This window comes from Entelurus aequoreus, linkage group LG23 (genome assembly GCF_033978785.1).
Source record: "Entelurus aequoreus isolate RoL-2023_Sb linkage group LG23, RoL_Eaeq_v1.1, whole genome shotgun sequence".
Classification (NCBI taxonomy): Eukaryota; Metazoa; Chordata; class Actinopteri; order Syngnathiformes; family Syngnathidae; genus Entelurus; species Entelurus aequoreus.
In genome coordinates, this window is record NC_084753.1 from 4,153,952 (window position 1) to 4,178,283 (window position 24,332).

The 24,332-nt window shown below is 39.4% G+C and overlaps 1 protein-coding gene across 1 annotated transcript; it reads right to left on the reverse strand.

Annotated features, from left to right (window-relative positions):
* slc30a1a (solute carrier family 30 member 1a) lies at positions 1–23,774 on the reverse strand. The gene is made up of 2 exons (XM_062034023.1): positions 22,922–23,774; positions 1–1,678 (listed from the first exon to the last, which is right to left on the reverse strand). The coding sequence occupies exons 1-2, from the start codon at positions 23,469–23,471 to the stop codon at positions 795–797; spliced, it is 1,434 nt and encodes a 477-aa protein (XP_061890007.1). The 5' UTR covers positions 23,472–23,774; the 3' UTR covers positions 1–794.
* Between the last annotated feature and the right edge of the window lie 558 nt (positions 23,775–24,332).

The following is a 24,332-nucleotide window of genomic DNA, read 5'->3' on the forward strand; positions in this document are numbered from 1 at the left end:
TCAACTGTTCCAAAGCAGCCGTGTATTTTTGTCTCACAAACGACAAATTGGACAGCGTACACATTTCACAAAAAACATAATCTGACAAGTCATATCTAAAATGATGGAAAAAAAAAAACAAGCACATTATTTTCACATAACAAACGTGCCCAATGAGAGACACGGAGTAGAAGAGACGTTATAAAAGGAATACGTCTCCCAGCACATATTGTTTACATTGCATACACATGGACTCGGGAGTGGAGTTGGGAATTGCACCTTTGTTACGTGACAAATGTGATGAAGATCAAGATGAAGATGAAGATGGGGATTTTGTAGGCAATTTCAAGGCCACTAAAGGACTTCAGTGCACTCAGCTGAGTGTGCGGTGACGGTGTACTCGGAGGACACCTTCACCGTTCTGCATGAACCTACACCACACGGGGCAGCTTCAGTTAAAAACAAAGTTGTTTGTCCAGCTTATGATGATTAAAAAAGGAAGAAATGAAACCAGCATAGAGGAAATAAAAGCAGCGTCTTCAGAAAACAATTCTAATAACTTAAATAGTTAAATTATTTGTTAGGGAGGGCGAGTAACCCCCGTAAAAAAAGGTCCACGGGCTAATAATGCTCGAACTTGCATGTGTGATGAGCGGTCCTGATGCGAGAAGCTTTGGCACAGCATCACCATGACAACATGCCACCACGGACGAGGGCTAAAGAGAGCAGAATGCATGAAGTGACGTGATGACGGGATGAGGGGGCGGAGCCACGTCGCCAACACTGACAAAGGGCGAGTTATTCCAGCGTGCTTCTCACAGAGACGACTCCACCTCCCTCGCCACGCTGACCGCCGCCGCCGCCGGCATCAGAGGATCGGCGGACGGCTCCTGGGCGTCCCCGGCCTCCGAGGAGAAGGTCAGCCGGATGTCGCCGCCGGCCTTCCTGTCGGACGGCGGGTTCTGCTTGTCGGCGGCGCCGCAGCACTGCTTGGGGGCGCACTGAGTCCTGCAGGAGAGCTCGCACAGAGAGTCCTGAGACTCGGAGGTGAAGGTGACAAACTCGGGCTGGATGGTGGTGGCGTGGATGCCCTCGTTGTGGAAGAAGCCCTTGATGCGCTTGGCCACCTCCATGTAGGACGTGGGGTCGTGGCACTTGATGTGCGCCGTGGCGATGATGCGGCTGCCCGCCAGCTGCCACACGTGCAGCTCGTGGATCGCCAGCACGCCGTCCAGGCCCAGGAGGCGCTCGTTGAGGCGGTGCACGTTGATCTGCTTGGGCACCGTCTGCAGCAGGATGAGCGCCGACTCCTTCAGCAGCGGGTAGGTGGTGTAGAGGAGGATGCACACCATGATGAGGCACAGCGTGGGGTCCAGGTACAGCACCCAGCAGGGGCCCGCCATCTTGGTGCCGGGCGGCAGGGGCCCCTCCAGCAGGTCCACCAGCGTGTGGTTGACGTGGTGGTCGGCGGCGTGGCTGGGCACGCACTTGTTGACGCACGGCTCGTCTTTCTCGCACGGCTGCCACACGAAGATGAAGATCAAGGCGTTGACCACCACGATGACGGAGCCCAGGGCGTCGCCCAGGACGTGGAGGAAGACGCCGCGCATGTTCAGCTGCGAGGAAAAGTCCTTGTCCAGCTCCTCGTACGCCGTGTCGCCATTGAGCTGCACCTCCGTGTTGTCTTTACAGCTGATGTCTGGGGAGGAACACATCACATGTCACATGTCACAACCTCACCTTCATGTACACATGCCTACAAAAAGTTGAATTACAGGAATAAAGTTGTACATAAGTTGTACATAAGTTGTGCATAAGTTGTGCATAAGTTGTGCATAAGTTGAACATAAGTTGAACATAAGTTGAACATAAGTTGTACATAAGTTGAACATAAGTTGAACATAAGTTGTACATAAGTTGTACATAAGTTGTACATACGTTGAACATAAGTTGAACATAAGTTGAACATAAGTTGAACATAAGTTGAACATAAGTTGAACATAAGTTGTACATAAGTTGAACATAAGTTGTACATAAGTTGTACATACGTTGAACATAAGTTGTACATAAGTTGAACATAAGTTGAACATAAGTTGTACATAAGTTGTACATAAGTTGAACATAAGTTGTACATAAGTTGAACATAAGTTGTACATAAGTTGAACATAAGTTGTACATAAGTTGTACATAAGTTGTACATAAGTTGTACATACGTTGAACATAAGTTGAACATAAGTTGAACATAAGTTGTACATAAGTTGTACATAAGTTGAACATAAGTTGTACATAAGTTGAACATAAGTTGAACATAAGTTGAACATAAGTTGTACATAAGTTGAACATAAGGTGAACATAAGTTGAACATAAGTTGTACATAAGTTTAACATAAGTTGTACATAAGTTGTACATAAGTTGTACATAAGTTGAACATAAGTTGAACATAAGTTGAACATAAGTTGAACATAAGTTGTACATAATTTAACCATAAGTTGAACATAAGTTGTACATAAGTTGTACATAAGTTGAACAAGTAGTACATAAGTTGTACATAAGTTGTACATAAGTTGTACATAAGTTGAACGTAAGTTGTACGTAAGTTGAACGTAAGTTGAACGTAAGTTGAACGTAAGTTGAACGTAAGTTGTACGTAAGTTGTACGTAAGTTGTACATAAGTTGTACATAAGTTGTACATAAGTTGTACATAAGTTGTACATAAGTTGTACATAAGTTGTACAAGTTGTACATAAGTTGTACATAAGTTGTACATAAGTTGTACATAAGTTGAACATAAGTTGAACATAAGTTGAACATAAGTTGTACATAAGTTGTACATAAGTTGTACATAAGTTGTACATAAGTTGTACATAAGTTGAACAAGTAGTACATAAGTTGTACATAAGTTGTACATAAGTTGTACATAAGTTGTACATAAGTTGAACATAAGTTGTACATAAGTTGAACATAAGTTGTACATAAGTTGTACAAAAGTTTAACATAAGTTGTACATAAGTTGTACATAAGTTGAACATAAGTTGAACATAAGTTGTACATAAGTTGAACATAAGTTGTACATAAGTTGAACATAAGTTGTACATAAGTTGAACATAAGTTGTACATAAGTTGAACATAAGTTTTACATAAGTTGAACGTAAGTTGTACATAAGTTGTACATAAGTTGAACATAAGTTTTACATAAGTTGAACGTAAGTTGTACATAAGTACAAACACAAAAGCAGTGAAGTTGTCAAGTTGTGTAAATGGTAAATAAAAACACAACACAATGATTTGCAAATACTTTTCAATAGGGATGTAAGATAATGGCTTTTTGCCGATATCCGATTATGTCCAACTCTTTAATTACCGATACCGATATCAACCGATACTGATATATACAGTCGTGGAATTAACATATTATAATGCGTAATTTGGACAACCAGGTATGGTGAAGATAAGGTCCTTTTTTTTAAATTAATAAAACAAAATAAGATAAATAAATTAAAAACATTTTCTTGAATAAAAAAGAAAGTAAAACAATATAAAAACAGTTAAATAGAAACTAGTAATGAATGAAAATGAGTAAAATGAACTGTTAAAGGTTAGTACTATTAGTGGAGCAGCAGCACACACAATCATGTGTGCTTACGGACTGTATCCCTTGCAGACTGTATTGATATATATTGATATATAATGTAGGGATGTCCCGATCCGATATTTGGATGGGATCGGCCGCCGATATTTGCCAAAAAATGTATCGGCAAGGCATGGGAAAATGCCGATCCAGATCCAGTTTTTAAAAAAATTCCGGTCCGTGTTTTCCAACGCACCGATTTAAATAATACATTCCACTTTTCTGCTGCTCCCTAATTTCCGCTCCGCATTTTCCAGCACACCTTCAACACAGTCGAGTATACGTCCTCACGCAGTTGCTTTTAGCTGCTGGCATTACACGACAGGCTCTTTCCACTCCCACGGCATACTGTCACGTCATACGTCACATGCGTATGCGCACTCTCCCAGCAGAGAGGTAACAGCATGGCTAACGTTAGCTGTGATGCTAGCGTAGCCGTGTGAGCGGTAATGATGAAGGAAGAATTAATTAATTCCCAAGAAAAACAGCAGGGGGTCCATCGTCTGGCGGTGGTTTGGCTTCAAGTGGTAATATGTCGGAACAGACAAGTGTGGGGCAAAAGCGTTGCTATAAAAAGTAGCATTACTGCTAATATGTAGCATCATTTGAAAAGTCCCCTGCTAGAAAATGAAGAATGTTTGAAACTCCGCATGTCAACATCTCTGTTGTGTATTATTCAAACTCCCCTAATTCAGCTTGCTAGTTGTTATCAAGAGTACTAAAACCCTTTTCAACATGAATCTGACAACTAAGTAGGCTAAATAACTTTAATACATGCTCGGATAAGGCCAGTATCGGTATCGGATCGGAAGTGCAAAAACAACATCGTATCGGATCGGAAGTGCAAAAACCTGGATCTGGACATCCCTAATATAATGTAGGAACCAGAATAGGGCAGGGCCGACATCCGGGCAACTGAGCTACATACGGGTTTTTTTTTGATTGATTGATTGAGACTTTTATTAGTAGGTTGCACAGTACAGTACATATTCCGTACAATTGACCACGAAATGGTAACACCCGAATAAGTTTTTCAACTTGTTTAAGTCGGGGTTCTTCGAGCCATAGCAACCTGACTGGCGTTGAAAACAAACCGTTGCCATTACTCTTTAACCTGTCGACCTACGCTGATTAAACCCGTCATTCGGCCTCCAAAATGCCGAAAAACGGTGTTGTTTTTGGTTGGTTAGCACAACCAAAAACACAGTTTTTCGGCTGGAAACAGGGAAAACAAAGGTCGTATTTTGTTCTGCCAAAGCGTGATAAAAGCCCACAGAGACGAGACAAATGGCTCGCAGCTTTACACCGGGAAAACGAGGACGGTTCTCACTGGAGTCCCCCAAAGTCCCGGGTCGTGTGTTCGGATCACTTCGTTTCTGGTAAATATAAGGAACAAAAATCCACCTTCTTAACCACAACTTGGCTATACCGTCCGTGCTAATGTTGTACTTGTTGAATTTGTACCTTATAACGTTCGACAGCTGAAGTTGTTGTACAAAAATAACATGCGGTATATACTATATAGTCTATAGCCTGTATAGGCTATTTTTGAAAACCGGTTTCGTTTAAATTTGCACTTAACAGTTGGGTTTTTAAAAACCAATAAACCCTATAATTTTCATGTTGCCATTTAATCAACTACAGAACATTTTAACTCGTATCTTAACCTAGCCTCACTGGAGAGACTATTTACATAATCATACGCCATTTAGAACAGTTTAAAATGCCGTGAAACCTCGTTAAATGCTTTTTTTGTCAATGCTGTGTTCGCTGTGAGCTGGTTTGTTTTCAACTAATTCAATATGGCGACCGGTTGCTAGGGGATTGGTAGGCGGAAGTGACGTAGGTCCGCCCTCGCCTATATTAATAACAGAAAGAAACAACCCTTTTGTGTGAATGAGTGTGAATGGGGGAGGGAGGTTTTTTGGGTTGGTGCACTAATTGTAAATGTATCTTGTGTTTTTTATGTTGATTTAATAAAAAAAAACAAAAAACGATACTGATAATAAAAAAAACGATACAGATAATTTCCGATATTACATTTTAAAGCATTTATCGGCCGATAATATCGGACATCTCTACTTTTCAACTTATATTCAATTGAATAGACCGGGGGTCGGCAACCCGCGGCTCTTTAGCGCCGCCCTAGTGGCTCTCTGGAACTTTTTCAAAAATGTATGAAAAATGGAAAAAGATGAGGGGGAAAAAAATATATTTTTTGTTTTAATATGGTTTCTGTAGGAGGACAAACATGACACAAACCTCCCCTAATCGTTATAAAGCACACTGTTTATATTAAACATGCTTCACTGATTCGAGTATTTGGCGAGCGCCGTTTTGTCCTACTAATTTTGGCGGTCCTTGTACTCACCGTAGTTTGTTTACATGTACAACTTTCTAGGACGTGTTTTATGCCACTTCTTTTTCTGTCTCATTTTGTCCTCCAAACTTTTAACGTTGTGCATGAATGCACAAAGGTGAGTTTTGTTGATGTTCCTACTAATTTTGGCGGTCCTTGAACTCACCGTAGTTTGTTTACATGTACAACTTTCTCCGACTTTCTAGGACGTGCTTTGTGCCACTTCTTTTTCTGTCTCGTTTTGTCCTCCAAACTTTTAACGTTGTGCATGGATGCACAAAGGTGAGTTTTGTTGATGTTATTGACTTGTGTGGAGTGCTAATCAGACATATTTGGTCACTGCAGGCTAATCGATGCTAACATGCTATTTAGGCTAGCTATATGTACATATTGCATCATTATGCCTCATTTGTAGGTATATTTGAGGTCATTTAGTTTCCTTTAAGTCCTCTTAATTCAATTTATATCTCATGACACACTATCTGTATTTTATATGGCTTTTAATTTTTTGTGGCTCCAGACAGGTTTGTTTTTGTATTTTTGGTCCAATATGGCTCTTTCCACATTTTGGGTTGGCGACCCCTGGAATAGACTGCAAACACAAGATACTTAACATTCAAAATGGAAAACGTTGTTATTTTTTTGCAAATAAATTTCATTTGGAATATTCTCATTTGGAATTTGATGCCAGCAACATGTTTCAAAAAAGTTGGCACAAGTGGCAAAAAAGAGTGAGAAAGTTGAGGAATGCTCATCAAACACTTATTCTGGAACATCCCACAGGTGAACAGGATAATTGGGAACAGGTGGGTGCCATGATTGGGTATAAAAGCAGCTTCATTCACAAACAAGGACGGGGCGAGGGTCACCACTTTGCCAACAAATGCGTGAAGAAATTGTTTAAGAACAACATTTCTCAACCAGCTATTGCAAGGAATTTAGGGATTTCACCACCTAAGGTCTGTAATATCATCAAAAGGTTCACAAAATCTGAATAAATCACTGCACGTAAGCGATGATATTAAGGACCTTGGATCCCTCAGGCGGTACTGCATCAAAAAGCGACATCAGTGTGTAAAGGATATCACCACATGGGCTCAGGAACACTTCAGAAAACCACTGTCCAGGCACCCACATCCCTAGTACCGGGGACATTATTTTCCTTCTCCTCACAATTGTAGGGCTGTAAATCTTTCGCCACCACACGATTCGATTTAAGTTGATTCTTGAGGGTAACGATTCGATTCAGAATCGATTCTTCATCCAAAACAATTGTCAATTTAAAATCAATACTGTTTTAACAACACTGTGTGCTAGTTCAATGATTAACTCCAGCTATCTTAAAATAGACAAATAGCTCTGATCATGTTTATATTACCTAAAAGAAAACTGGTTTTGTTTAACAAAATACTTCCTTAACAAAGTCAAGTATCCAGCACTTCCCTTTTTTAAAATACAAACCCCTTTTCCATATGAGTTGGGAAATTGTGTTAGATGTAAATATAAACGGAATACAATGATTTGCAAATCATTTTCAGGCCATATTCAGTTGAATATGCTACAAAGACAACATATTTGATGTTCAAACTGATAAACATTTTTTTTTTTGCAAATAATCATTAACTTTAGAATTTGATGCCAGCAACACGTGACAAGTTGGGAAAGGTGGCAATAAATACTGATAAAGTTGAGGAATGCTCATCAAACACTTATTTGGAACATCCCACAGGTGTGCAGGCAAATTGGGAACAGGTGGGTGCCATGATTGGGTATAAAAGTAGATTCCATGAAATGCTCAGTCATTCACAAACAAGGATGGGGCGAGGGTCACCACTTTGTCAACAAATGCGTGAGCAAATTGTTGAACAGTTTAAGAAAACCCTTTCTCAAGCAGCTATTGCAAGGAATTTAGGGATTTCACCATCTACGCTCCGTAATATCATCAAAGGCTTCAGAGAATCTGGAGAAATCACTGCACGTAAGCAGCTAAGTCCGTGACCTTTGATCCCTCAGGCTGTACTGTATCAACAAGCGACATCAGTGTGTAAAGGATATCACCACATGGGCTCAGGAACACTTCAGAAACCCACTGTCAGTAACTACAGTTGGTCGCTACATCTGTAAGTGCAAGTTAAAACTCTCCTCTGCAAGGCAAAAACCGTTTATCAACAACACCCAGAAACGGCGTCGGCTTCGCTAGGCCTGAGCTCATCTAAGATGGACTGATGCAAAGTGGAAAAGTGTTCTGTGGTCTGACGAGTCCACATTTCAAATTGTTTTTGGAAACTGTGGACGTCGTGTCCTCCGGACCAAAGAGGAAAAGAACCATCCGGATTGTTATAGGTGCAAAGTTGAAAAGCCAGCATGTGTGATGGTATGGGGGTGTATTAGTGCCCAAGACATGGGTAACTTACACATCTGTGAAGGTGCCATTAATGCTGAAAGGTACATACAGCTTTTGGAGCAACATATGTTGCCATCCAAGCAACGTGACCATGGACGCCCCTGCTTATTTCAGCAAGACAATGCCAAGCCACGTGTTACAACAGCGTGGCTTCATAGTAAAAGAGTGCGGGTACTAGACTGGCCTGCCTGTAGTCCAGACCTGTCTCCCATTGAAAATGTGTGAAGCCTAAAATAGCACAAGGGAGACCCCCGGACTGTTGAACAACTTAAGCTGTACATCAAGCAAGAATGGGAAAGAATTCCACCTGAGAAGCTTCAAAAATGTGTCTCCTCAGTTCCCAAACCTTTACTGAGTGTTGTTAAAAGGAAAGGCCATGTAACACAGTGGTGAACATGCCCTTTCCCAACTACTTTGGCACGTGTTGCAGCCATGAAATTCTAAGTTAATTATTATTTGCTAAAAAAAAATAAAGTTTATGAGTTTGAACATCAAATATGTTGTCTTTGTAGTGCATTCAACTGAATATGGGTTGAAAAGGATTTGCAAATCATTGTATTCCGTTTATATTTACATCTAACACAATTTCCCAACTCATATGGAAACGGGGTTTGTAAATCTGTACAGCAGATATGAGCATCTACGTTAACAATATGATTTCCCTGAGTGGCTGAAGAGGACATTAAAAACATTTTTTCACAAAAAACAATAACAATTTAATTAAAAATGTATTTTTTTCCCCAAAATCAATTTATGTTTTTTAATCGATTAAGAATCGTTACAAATAATAATTTGGATGTGAATGGATTATTTTAGAACATTGCTAGTTATCTATATAGGAGAATACATTTGTAAGATTTCATAACTGCTCAGAAAGAAGCCTTATTTACAGCAATGAAGAAGCATTAAATAAAATACTAAACGTTGCCCAATTGGCAGCCAATAGAATGACATTGTTGATAGAGTGTAATCATATAATGCTTTTTCCCATGTTAACTGGAGAAATATTGGCTTTTAAGGGCAACCAGTGTGTTTTAGAGGCCTCAAGGGTGAGAAAAGTGGTTCTTGTAAAGAAATGATACACTCAATTTTGGCTCAAGACGCAATTAACAAACAATTGAGGTGTGGATTATTTGAAAGCAAAGTAGCGGCAACACTGAATGTTATAAATGTTAAATTTCGTTGGACCTGTACCTGTACATGCACAATGACAATAAAGATCATTCATAATAGGGCCGATGTAATCATTGATGTGGGTGTGTGAGGACACGGTGACCTAACGACTTGCCTCAATGCTGGTTCGTTTATCAGCTGGATAATAGTGTGGCTGTGATACCACAATTACACTGATGGATGCTCCAGTATCAGCCAGCAGGACATGGAGGATGGGTGCTTCACCAGTCTCCATTTATTGGAAATGTCAAGGCCTAACTGTGTGTGTGTGTGTGTGTGAAAAAGGGGCTGGGGGTGGGGGCCTGGGAAAGGCTTTAACCCTTCAGGGCCTGAGTAAAGGCAAATGACGCCCTCAAAGCAGCACATTTAGTTTGCACGTGAGCCCTCAATAGGAAGCAAACAGAGAAGAATGCACTGAGTCAGGCTGTACTGTTATGCAATGTGGACTGCTGACTGTGGAGATAGTGTGGACCCCGTGCTGAATGGACTCTTACTCCTTTAAAGAAAAGTGCATTTCACCACAATAAAAGCAGTAATATTACAAAGAAAAAACACTTTCATCAGAATAAAGTCACTTGGGTAAAGGGTCATTTAAGAAAAATAAAGTTGAGACTAGAGATGTCCGATATTATCGGCCGATAAATGCTTTAAAATGTAATATCGGAAATTATCGGTATCAGTTTTCTTTATTAACGGTATCTGTGTTTTTTTTTTATTAAATCAACATAAAAAACACAAGATACACTTACAATTAGTGCACCAACCCAAAAAAACTCCCTCCCCCATTTACACTCATTCACACAAAAGGGTTGTTTCTGTCTGTTATTAATATTGTGGTTCCTACATTATATATCAATATATATCAATACAGTCTGCAAGGGATACAGTCCGTAAGCACACATGATTGTGCGTGCTGCTGGTCCACTAATAGTACTAACCTTTAACAGTTCATTTTTACTCATTTTCATTCATTACTAGTTTCTATGTAACTGTTTTTATATTGTTTTACTTTATTTTTTATTCAAGAAAATGATTTTAATTTGTTTATCTTATTTTATTGGATTAATTTTTTTTTAAATGACCTTATCTTCACCATACCTGGTTGTCCAAACCGTAAGAAACAGAGGTAAAAACTATTCAAAAGTATTAGTATAGTACCGCGATACTAATGAAGCATATTCGGTACCATACCGCCTCTATAAAGTACCGGTCTGCCACACCCTAAGATTTTTTGTTAAAATAAAGCCAATAATGCAACTTTTTCTGGTCCCCTTTATTTAGAAAAGTATCGAAAAGTATCAAAATAATATTGGTATCAGGACAATACTAATCACTAAAATATCATGCAAAAACGCAGATTCCAACCATTGAAATACTTTGTATAGTTCAAGACTTACGGCCATTAGAAAACATGACTGCACATCATAATGGCAGCTACACTTTCCATCTTAAACATCTAAAAAATCAATTGTTATTCCTTTCATGAAAATGCATATACACAAGCCACGTACAGTTGACACTATCATTGTTTTTTTGTTTCTTATACATTTCCATGATCAGAAAGGAGCATATGGAAGAATACTATTCTTATATTTATCTGCCCCCATTTTAACACAAATTATTTTAGATGACGTTATAGCTGTTCCCTCCACCAACACCCGAACTCCAACATACTTTTAAATTTTCGTTTAAGCATTTTCAAAATGACACGTCCAATCAAAATCAAAAATCAGTTTGATATAATTCCAGTTGTCTCTTTTTAAATTCAAAGATATTCTTGCAACTTTTTAAGTATTTGTCTAGAGCAGAGGTCACCAACCTTTTTGAAACCAAGAGCTACTTCTTGGGTACTGATTAATGCGAAGGGCTACCAGTTTGATACACACTTAAATAAATTGCCAGAAATAGCCAATTTGCTTAATTTACCTTTAACTCTTATGTTATTATTGATAATTACTGATATTTACACTTAATTGAACAGTTTAAAAGAGGAGAACACACCAAAAAAATGACAATTAAATTTTGAAACAGTTTATCTTCAATTTCGACTCTTTAAAATTCAAAATTCAACCGAAAAAAAGAAGACAAAAACTTAAAAAAATAATTTATGGAACATCATTAGTAATTTTTCCTGATTAAGATTAATTTTAGAATTTTGATGACATGTTTTAAATAGGTTAGAATCCAATCTACATTTTGTTAGAATATATAACAAATTGGACCAAGCTATATTTCTAACAAAGACAAATCATTATTTCTTCTAGATTTTCCAGAACAAAAATTTTAAAAGAAATTCTAAAGACTTTGAAATAAGATTTAAATTTGATTCTACAGATTTGCCAGAATAATTTTTTTGAATTTTAATCATAATAAGTTGGAAGAAATATTTCACAAATATTCTTCGTTGAAAAAACAGAAGCTAAAATGAAGAATTAAATTGAAATGTATTTATTATTCTTTACAATAAATACATTTTTTTTACTTGAACATTGATTTAAATTGTCAGGAAAGAAGAGGAAGGAATTTAAAAGGTAAAAAGGTATATGTGTTTAAAAATCCTAAAATCATTTTTAAGGTTGTATTTTTTTCTCTAAAATAGTCTTTCTGAAAGTTATAAGGAGCAAAGTAAAAAAATTAATGAATTTATTTAAACAAGTGAAGACCAAGTCTTTAAAATATTTTCTTGGATTTTCAAATTCTATTTGAGTTTTGTCTCTCTTAGAATCAAAAATGTCGGGCAAAGCGAGACCAGCTTGCTAGTAAATAAATAACATTTAAAAAATAGAGGCAGCTCACTGGTTAGTGCTGCTATTTGAGCTATTTCTAGAACAGGCCGGCGGGCTACTCATCTGGTCCTTACGGGCTACCTGGTGCCCGCGGGCACCGCGTTGGTGACCCCTGGTCTAGAGAATTCCATGCTTTCACAGCAGCAACAGACAAGCACATTTGCTTCAAATTTCTTGGCACTCTTGGATGTTTAAAGTCATATGGCCTTCTGCGGTTCCCATCTTCAGACATGAACACAAATAACTTTTGTAAGTCCTTCGGAAGAACTTTATTTCTAGCTTTGAACATCACTAATAGAGTATGCAATTCTACATTGTCTTTTAGTTTGAATAATCCTGCCCTAATGAAAAGTGGATTTGTGTGGTCTCTATGTCCTATTGTAAAAATGATACGAATTGCTCTTTTCTGTGAAAGAAATAAAGGCATTATGTTGCTGTGATATGCATTTCCCCATATTTCTGCACAATAATTGAAATAAGGTAGAATAATTGAGCAATATAACATTCTCATTGTATTATACGGGAAACTGTATTTAACCTTGTTCAAAATAAATAAACTTATTTCTCACATGCAATATATGAGCTTTCCATGTCAACTTTTCATCTAAGATGACCCCAAGAAATCTGATTTCAGACACCTCAATTTTCACATTGTCTCTGGATAAACTAACTTCTATCTTTCTTTTATTACTGAATACCATAAATTTAGCATTTTCCAAGTTTAAAGATAATTTATTTACATCAAACCACAATTTTAGTTTAACCATTTCCTCTTCAATATTATCGGCTAAGATTTTCAAGTCATCTCCTGAACAGTATAACTTTGTATCGTCTGCAAATAATACGTACTGTAAAATTTTCGAAACCTCACAAAATCATTTATATATAAAATAAAAAGTTTGGGTCCTAAAATCGAACCTTGTGGAATTCCACATTCAATATTCCTACATTCTGACCGATGATCATCCATGTCAACATATTGCTGTCGTTGTTGTAAATAGCTGCTTAACCAGTCCAGTGCAACGACTTTAGGAACAACTTCAAGTACCGCATTTTTCGGACTATAAGTCGCACCGGCCGAAAATGCATAATAAAGAAGGGAAAAAACATATATAAGTCGCACTGGAGTATAAGTCGCATTTTTGGGGGATATGTATTTGATAAAAGCCAACACCAAGAATAGACATTTGAAAGGCAATTTAAAATAAATAAAGAATAGTGAACAACAGGCTGAATAAGTGTACGTTATATGAGGCATAAATAACCAACTGAGAACGTGCCTGGTATGTTAACGTGACATATTATGGTAAGAGTCATTCAAATAACTATAACATATAGAACATGCTATACGTTTACCAAACTATCTGTCACTCCTAATCGCTAAATCCCATGAAATCTTATACGTCTAGTCTCTTACGTGAATGAGAGAAATAATATTATTTGATATTTTACGCTAATGTGTTAATCATTTCACACATAAGTCGCTCCTGAGTATAAGTCGCAACCCCGGCCAAACTATGAAAAAAAACTGCGACTTATAGTTTTTTTAAGTTGCAAGCGATAAACGCGTATTTGGTGAAACGAAAACATTTTTAAAACTGCATAAACATACATAAATTAAAGATGCATCAATAATAAATTATTTATCGAATCGTAGCTCCTGAATCGTAATGGAATCATGGGGTGCCCAAAGATTCCCACCTCTATACAATATGGTGCCCTAAAGATTTGTTTCATGTTTATGTTCCTTGGCCATTTTGTGTCAACATGCATTAAGTTCGGTATGTCTATGCAATGAAACATTCCACATTAGGTTTTGCATTAAAAAAATATATATTTCCCACAAAAATAATTCAAACAAAGTTTATTTACATAACCCTTAATCACAAGTGTCTCAAAGGGCTGCACAAGCCACGACGACGTTAGATGTCACAATGTGTCGGAGTGTTTGTGATAGTTTAGTTACAATGTGTTGATGAGGGATACATTTTAAGCCAACAATTTAACCTTGGAGTAGGGTTGTGCGACATAAACAATATAAATGATATACACTTGGGCGACAATTGAGCTTTTAATACTATCATCATATCGTGATAATGCATGTTGATGGCACATTTTAGCTGTGTCCCGCAAATGTGATCGCATCCTCAGCGCACTGTAGCGTCCTCGCGAGCGTAACGCAAAGCCACTTCTAAGTTAGCAATCCTCCCTTTCATGGCGGAAAATGAGCTAGGTTTCTTTCAAGTATTATCACTGGAGGATGAGGCATAACCAATCATGCTAAACTACACAGTCTATGAGGGTATGCTAACCGCTAAGCTAGAGCGCTTGATCATAAAAAGAGGTGGACGGGTCAATACAGAGAACAACAGTAACAATACCAAGTTTAGTGTCAGTAGATGGTCGATACCACAGTCGTAAATGCAATATTTTGATCATCAAAACTCTTTAGTCATTTTAGTTGTTTACAAATTCAGGAAATAAATCCCTGGATTGGACACAGAGTGGATTTAAGGGTAACAAACAAATGATTTAAATCAGAGCCATAGTAAGAACAAATGTAAATAATTGATATTGTTACACCACCATCCTGTGTTTTTGTCTGATTGGAACGGTGATCAAAAATGTAATCATTCAATGATCTTGAAAACTTTAAGTATTGCAAATGTATGACCGATACTGCCCTTGAAACTACTCGATACCCAAATTTGTAGTATCGCCCAAAACTCATGCAAAGTATCTAAACCAGGGGTGTCAAACTCATTTTAGATGGGGGGCCACATGGAGAAAAATCTACTCCCGAGTGGGCCGGGACTGGTAGAATCACGGCATGTTTTCTTTGTTTACAAATAAAACAAGCACAAATGTACAAATCGTAATGTTGTTAGGTTTTTTTTACACTTACATGTTGCGGTTAGTAATTTATTTTTCGTTATTTATATTTTCTGAATAAATTATGTGATAATGTTCATCAGTCAAGTCATTGGTGTTAATTTGCAATCTATCAAGATAAAAAAAATGATATCAAAATCAAACTACAGGATGTTATTTAAAGTTAAAGTTAAAGTACCAATGATTGTCACACACACACTAGGTGTGGTGAAATTTGTCCTCTGCATTTGACCCATCCCCTTGATCACCCCATGGGAGGTGAGGGGAGCAGTGGGCAGCAGCGTAGCCGCACCCGGGAATCATTTTTGGTGATTTAACCCCCAATTCCAACCCTTGATGCTGTGTGCCAAGCAGGGAGGTAATGGGTCCCATTTTTATAGTCTTTTGTATGACCCGGCCGGGATTTGAACTCACAACCTACCGATCTCAGGGCGGACACTCTAATTTATGTAGTTTGATCATTTTCCTCGACCGATGTACTTAACATCATGTGGTTTATTTTGTACATATGTAGCATCATCTACAAAGATACAAAGAATTGCTATTGCGACATCCAGTGGACACATTTGGAACAGCTGTTTCTTTCTTTAAAAAATTTCAGGTACTTTTTTTTTACTTAGCAAACTCATCCCCCCGGGGCGAAAAAAACCTGTTTGCGGGACTTATCTGGCCCTCGGGCCGTACGGTTGACACCCCTGATCTAAACAGAAGTATGACTGCTTAGTACATTTTAACAGAAGAGTGGTTAGAACCATGTTACAACATAGTAACCAGATATTAACAGAAAATAAGAAAGCAGATTAATAATACGTTTTGAGAAAATAATACAACCGAAAATTATGCAAATCTTACAACATAAGCAAAGCCTTTTTAACACACTTAAGTAATATATTGTAATACACATCGTTAATGTAGGATGCTGCAATATGTTATCGCGATATAGATTTACGGCCCGCGTGATGAGTTTGCCAAGTGTCAAAATGAGCTGCTTTCTTTTTTTTAACGAAAGAAACTGCTGTTCTAAATGTGTCCACTGGATGTCACAATAGTGATTCTGTTAGGCAAGCAAACGGTTTATACCAGGCCAAGCGAGAGGTACACAGTAAAGGGTGACTGTGGCTCCTCCTCCTCGACCCACATGAAACTTAAAAACTGCTGTTTTATGTCTTCTGCTTCGAATACGTCATCATTTGGCACCCTCGTTGCCCCAAAATGTCTGTCGAACGCGAGAAAAGTGAACTGGAGCCTTTTGAATAGTTTTTACCTCCGTTTCTTACGGTTTGTTGAGTTAGCTTTGGATTGATACATGGACATGACCAAGGAGGTATTTGATACCTAGAAGAGTTCACATGTTGTGTTTTTTGTTCAATCCCAGAAAGACTGAGAATTAAAAAGTTTAATCCTGGCTTTGTAGATACACTAAGACCAAGTCTAAGCTCATGGTGTGTTTGAAGCTGCACCAATTTCCTCAGAATTTTCAACAAACTTCAAGTGTTTTGTCCAGAGGATGATTTGTGATATGTACATTTTCATAATGTGCTTGTTCTATTTTTGGCCAAAGTAAAACAAAGTAAACAACCTGGAGGCAGGGCTGTGAATCTTTGGGTGTCCCACGATTCGATTCAATATCGATTTTTTTTTTTTCAATTCAACACGATTCTCGATTCAAAAACGATTTTTCCCCGATTCAAAACGATTCTCTATTCCAGTGGTTCTTAACCTTGTCGGAGGTACCAAACCCCACCAGTTTCATATGCGCATTCACCGAACCCTTCTTTAGTGAAAAATATACATATATTTTTTTCAAATTCAAGACAAAGTTATATGTTTTTAGTAACATTTTAGTATGGGGAACATATTCTAAGTAACAAAGACTTAATTTAGAGTTATTTGGACACTAGGTGAACATATTCTAAGAAACAAAGACTTAATTTAGAGTTATTTGGTTAGGGTTAGAGGGTTAAAGGCCATGCCGAAAAAGGCATTAATAAGTACTTAATAATGACTAGTTAATATGTTACTAATTTGCATGTTAATAAGCAACTAATTAATGGTGAATATGTTCCCCATACTAAAGTGTTACCATGTTTTTTTACTGGTGCACACAATGAACCGTGCATGAACATCACCTTGTTCAAACAACAAAACCAACACAGTGCATAAACTCACAACAAATTACACACCTGCAAATCAGCCTGACTTGGGGGCAGGGGGGTGCTGGAGCCTATCTCAGCTGCATTCGGGCGGTAGGCGGGGTACACCCTCGACAAGTCGACCTCATCGCAGGGCCAACACAGACGGTTGGAGTTAATGCAGTGGTTCTTAACCTTGTTGGAGGTACAGAACCCCACCAGTTTCATATGCGCATTCACCGAACTCTTTAGTGAAATTTTTTTTTTTTTTTTCAAATTCAAGACAAAGTTGTATGTTTTTGTACTGGTGCACAACATGAACCGTGCATGAACATCACCTTGTTCAAATAACAAAACCAACACGGTGCATGAACTCACAACAAAATACACACCTGCAAATCAGTGTGACTTCTGCTGTTGCCGTATCCATAATACGCAGATAGGGAGAAGTTTTTATTTACACGATGAGTCGGGTGTGTCTTGACCTCCGCCGAACCCCTGAGCCCGACTCATCGAACCCCTAGGGTTCGATCGAACCCAGGTTAAGAACCACTGTTCTATTCATTCAATACATAGGATTTCAGCAGGATCTACCCCAGTCTGCTGACATGCAAGCAGAGTAGTAGATTTTTGTAAAAAGCTTTTATAATTGTAAAGGACAATGTTTTATCAACTGATTGCAATAATGTACATTTGTTTGAACTATTAAATGAACCAAAAATATGACTTATTTTATCTTTGTGAAAATATTGGACACACAGTGTGTTGTCAAGCTTATGAGATGCGATGCAAGTGTAAGCCACTGTGACACTATTGTTCTTTTATTTTTATAAATATCTAATGATAATGTCAATGAGGGATTTTTAATCACTGCTATGTTGAAATTGTAACTAATATTGATACTGTTGTTGATAATATTCATTTTTTGTGTCACTACTTTTGGTTTGTTCTGTGTCGTGTTTGTGTCTCCTCTCAACTGCTCTGTTTATTGCAGTTCTGAGTGTTGCTGGGTCGGGTTTGCTTTTGGAATTGGATTGCACTGTTATGGTATTGCTGTGTATTGTTTTGTTGGATTGAATTTTTTTTAAATGAGAATCTGATTCTGAATCGCACAACGTGAGAATCACGATTCGAATTCCAATCGATTTTTTCCCCACACCCATAATCAAAGGCAATAAGGTCCATCCCTTGCTTTGAGTTCATGTAGACTAGGAACTGACTGTTTTGATGATGAGCAATTCCCCACTGGAGTAAAATGTGACAATCAACCAGTGACGTGCGGTGAGGTTCTTGGCTGGTGAGGCACTGACTTCATCACAGTCAGATTTACAAACATATGAACCCTAAAGAGTATCTTATTCACCATTTGATTGGCAGCAGTTAACAGGTTATGTTTAAAAGCTCATACCAGCATTCTTCCCTGCTTGGCACTCAGCATCAAGGGTTGGAATTGGGGGTTAAATCACCAAAAATGATTCCCGGGCGCGGCTCGGCTGCTGCCCACTGCTCCCCTCACCTCCCAGGGGGTGATCAAGGGGATGGGTCAAATGCAGAGGACAAATTTCACCACACCTAGTGTGTGTGACAATCATTGGTACTTTAACTTAACTTTACACATACAAACTGTAGCACACAAAAAAGCACATTTAATAAAAAAAAACGTTATTATGGTCTTACCTTTACTTATAAATGAAGTCCATGTGCCGCTCCTTTTGAACAAAAGCATCGATAACTTGTTTATAGAAGTCTTCCTTATCTTTCTTCAGTTTTAAAAGTCTCTCTGTCTCGATGGAGATCTTCTTTAAATTATTATTACCTCCTGCTTCGATTGAAAGTCCAATTTAGAAAACTGTTTTATTTTAGATATGTAATCCTTCATGTTAAAAGTTCAGGCGAGAGGAAAAAATAAAGGATCGCTGCTAACTGTTTTGCTGCTTGTCACTTCTTCTGCAGCCGAGTAGTCGCAAGAATGATCTCTGGGATCACTACCGCCCTCTACCACCAGGAGGCGGGATTACTGCGAGCCTCACCCAGTGCGTCTTCGCAGCCGTTTTATGATCGCTCAGCACAAGAAATACGTTACACACATACAGTTGTTGACAAAATACACTGTACATTATATACCTCGGCTAACTAAACTATGGAAATGTATAACATAATTCATATAGCAATACGGTCTCACTGCACAGCAGGCCAGCAGTTAGCTGAGTCATTGCGCAATCCATGGCGAGGCTCAACTGACTGGCGACTCACCGCAAGTCTCTTCTCAGTATTTGAACGGTAAATGTGAAAATTGAGCAATTTTGACTAAAAATAATCTAAAACTGGTGAAGTTAAATGGAAAATAACTTTATAGTATAATCACTGGATACATATAACAATTTAATTAATTTAACTCCTAATTTTAATTAATTTTTCTTTCTTTCCATGAACCAACCAAAGTACAGTGCACTGGCCACAACAGACTGAGATATTTTATCAGTCTGTTGTGGCCAGTGCACTGTACTTTGCAGTGGTTGGTTGGGGGAGCAGCACCAGCAAAAGGGACTCAAACCGGATTGATTAACTGATCCGGAAAGCCGGCCAAACTATTGGCACGCAGTTGGAGGCGTTTGTGTCAGTGAGGGATAGGAGGACACTGGACAAACTGCTGGCCATCATGGACAATCCTGCCCACCCACTCCACCTGACAATTAAGGGACAGCGGCGCTCATACTCCAACAGGCTCCTTCAGCTTCCTTCCCGCACTGTGCGATTCAAGAACTCCTTCATTCTGTACTCCATCCAGCTGTATAATCACTCGCCATACAGCAATAGATGATATCTGTCTTTACCTGACACCTGACATGTTAGCTACTTCTCTTTGTTTATCATATTTATAATGTCTATTTTCTATTTCCTGCTGGATCTACTCTCTATTTTATGCTGCTGCTGTCATACACTACCGTTGAAAAGTTTGGGGTCACCCAAACAATTTTGTGGAATAGCCTTCATTTCTAAGAACAAGAATAGACTGTCGAGTTTCAGATGAAAGTTCTCTTTTTCTGGCCATTTTGAGCGTTTAATTGACCCCACAAATGTGATGCTCCAGAAACTCAATCTGCTCAAAGGAAGGTCAGTTTTGTAGCTTCTGTAACGAGCTAAACTGTTTTCAGATGTGTGAACATGATTGCACAAGGGTTTTCTAATCATCAATTAGCCTTCTGAGCCAATGAGCGAACACATTGTACCATTAGAACACTGGAGTGATAGTTGCTGGAAATGGGCCTCTATACACCTATGTAGATATTGCACCAAAAACCAGACATTTGCAGCTAGAATAGTCATTTACCACATTAGCAATGTATAGAGAGTATTTCTTTAAAGTTAAGACTAGTTTAAAGTTATCTTCATTGAAAAGTACAGTGCTTTTCCTTCAAAAATAAGGACATTTCAATGTGACCCCAAACTTTCGAACGGTAGTGTATATATACACTGTAATGTTGTACCGGTACATGGTCATTGGTTTATATTATATATATGTTATAGACATAATATAAATTATTATGTACACATATTATGTATATATTCGTATATATGTTAGATTTTTTTATAGCTATATTAAAGGCCTACTGAAAGCCACTACTACCGACCACGCAGTCTGATAGTTTATATATCAATGATGAAATCTTAACATTGCAACACATGCCAATACGGCCGGGTTAACTTATAAAGTGCAATTTTAAATTTCCCGCTAAACTTCCGGTTCGAAACGCCTCTGAGGGTTGACGTATGCGCGTGACGTCAATCATTGAAACGGAAGTATTCGGACACCATTGAAGTCAATACGAAATAGCTCTGTTTTCATCTCATTATTCCACAGTATTCTGGACATCTGTGTTGGTGAATCTGTTGCAATTTGTTCATTGCATTATGGAGAAAGAAGCTGAGCAAGCAAAGAAGAAAGTTGTCGGTGCGAAGTGTCTATTTTGCGAGGGAAGTCAGCAACAACACGTACACAGCCGGCGCTTCTTTGTTTACATTCCCGAAAGATGCAGTCAAGATGGAAGAACTCGGACAACAGAGACTCTTACCAGGAGGACTTTGATTTGGATACACAGTTGCGATAACGTGAGTACACAGCTGCGCTTCCAAACATTTGATCGCTTGCTATAACTAGCTCGAGCTAGTAGCTAGGAGCTAGCATTAGGATTAATTTGTGGCATATTAAATATAAGCCTGGTTGTGTTGTGGCTAATAGAGTATATACATGTCTTGTGTTTATTTACTGTTGTAGTCATTCCCAGCTGAATATCAGGTCCCACCCGCGCGCTTCCAAACATTTGATTGCTTGCCAGTACGTGCATGTCATGTACGTAACTTTGATTAAATATATAAGCTTTATGAACCTTGGGTTAGGTGAACGGTTGTTTGGGCTGAGTGATTGTGTGTGTTGATCAGGTGTTTGAATTGTATTGGCGGGTTATATATACGGGATCCCGTCCATATTACCCGCTCGAGCTATAACTAGCTCGAGCTAGTAGCTAGGAGCTAGCATAACAAACACCTAGGTGTTTTTATGCGGGATTAATTTGTGGCATATTAAATATAAGCCTGGTTGTGTTGTGGCTAATAGAGTATATATATATGTCTTGTGTTTATTTACTGTTGTAGTCATTCCCAGCTGAATATCAGGTCCCACCCGCGCGCTTCCAAAGATTTGATTGCTTGCCAGTACGTGCGTGTCATGTACGTAACTTTGATTAAATATATAAGCTTTATGAACCTTGGGTTAGGTGAACGGTTGTTTGGGCTGAGTGAGTGTGTGTGTTGTGCAGGTGTTTCAATTGTATTGGCGGGTTATATATACGGGATCCCGTCCATATTACCCGCTCGAGCTATAACTAGCTCGAGCTAGTAGCTAGGAGCTAGCATAACAAACACCTAGGTGTTTTTATGCGGGATTAATTTGTGGCATATTAAATATAAGCCTGGTTGTGTTGTGGCTAATAGAGTATATATATGTCTTGTGTTTATTTACTGTTGTAGTCATTCCCAGCTGAATATCAGGTCACCCCCGGCTCTCACAGCATCTTCAACTCCCCACTAGTCCTTCACTTGCACTTTCCTCATTTAAAAATATTTCATCCTCGCTCAAATTAATGGGGAAATCGTCGCTTTCTCGGTCCGAATCTCTCTCACTTCATGCGGCCATCATTGTAAACAATAGGGAACTTTGCGTATATGTTCAATTGACTACGTCACGCTACTTCCGGTAGGGGCAAGCCTTTTTTTATGAGATACCAAACGTTGCGATCTTTATCGTCGTTGTTCTATACTAAATCCTTTCAGCAAAAATATGGCAATATCGCGAAATGATAAATAAAAAAATTTCATTTCAGTAGGCCTTTAAGTCTATTTATGCCTGCATTGTCCTTTCCATCCTTACACTTTCCATCATTGTAACTGAGCTACTGTGTGGAACAATTTCCCTTGTGGATCATTAAAGTTTGTCTAAGTCTAATGATGGCACATGAGGCCCCGCCTCACCTGCCTCAACCCAATCTTGAGAAAAAAAATATACCCACCGGTTGTTTGAGATGCATCCCCGGAGCTGTTGTGGTTGCCCACCAAGTTGTTGGTCTCTCCAGAAGTTCCATTGTCAGCTCGGTGAGACTTCCCACCCTTCGCCTTCTTACTCCCGTGCGAGTGTCCGTGCCCCCCGCCGGCGTGTCCGTGGAAGAGGCACAGCCCGAGCAGGTTGACCAGCAGCCCGGCGAACCCCACGCCGGCGAGCACATGTGGTCTCTCGATTTCGTGGGCCGTGGTGAAGCGCTCGATCGCCTCCAGGACGATGGTGAAGCAGAGCGCCGTGAGGAAGACGGCGTTGACCAGCGCCCCCATGACCTCAGCCCGGATCCAGCCGAAGGTGTTCTTGTTGGTGGCTTGAGTCTTCTCGGCGAAGCGCACCGCCACCAGAGCCACCACCAGCGCGATGACGTCGGACAACATATGGAAGGAGTCGGAGAGCATGGAGAGGGATGCGGTCATGCGGCTGACCACCACCTCCACGATGAAGAAGGCAAAGGTCAGCGACAGCATGCAGAGCAGCCGCGCGCGATTGGGCTCGCAGGCCATTTTGTCTCCCGAATGTTGAACTTGTGGAAGCGGCGAGCAGCTAGCACTTAGCCGGCTAGCTTGAAGCAACTCCGCAAGCTAGCGCCGAGCTAACCGGAGACAATTCGCGCGTCTTTTGCTCGCTACGGTTAACCGAGAACGGAAGTCGGCTGAGGAAACAACAACGACAACTCCGCTGGCGGGGGGGGGGGGGAAAACAAAAACCGTTAAGACAAAGCTCGGAAAACGTACCGCACGTCGCCCGCCCAGCTCCACTTTGCAGACGGCTGAAACTTTGCACCCGAGCCGGCAAACTTTCCACACGGAACCCTTGGCGAGGGAAGCCACGCCCCGCGCTGCTTCCTATTGGTCGGGAAAAGGAAGGGTCGCAGCCGATTAGTCAGAGGTCGTCGTCCACGCAAATGGGCGGGACGGAGTAGCCAGGCAACGGAGGTTGCTAAGCACGCTACATAAAAAACGGCAATTAAAATGTATTTGTAATAAAATGTTGTGATTCACGCCGCTGTCGTGTTGGTGGGAAAAATACACAATAGTCAACTATCAACACGACCAGCGCACACTCCTATGATGAACTTTTTAACATCATCTAGTTGCTGTGTAAACGTCAATGCTCGCTTTGTGTCGTCACGCGTACGTTTTTTTCAATTAAACGTCTTCAAAATGAGAATAGCGAATTAATCGCTGGATTTAGCAGCGAGAGTACACAAAAATGCACTTCCGGTTGGCAGCCATCTTGGTTTTTTTGACTAAAGAGTTTTGTTCGCAAGTACCGATGTGTGTGTCAAGTTTGGTGAGTTTTGAAGCATGTTAGGGGGGTCAAATTACAGCGCAAAGCTGCCTAAGAATAATAATATAATAAAA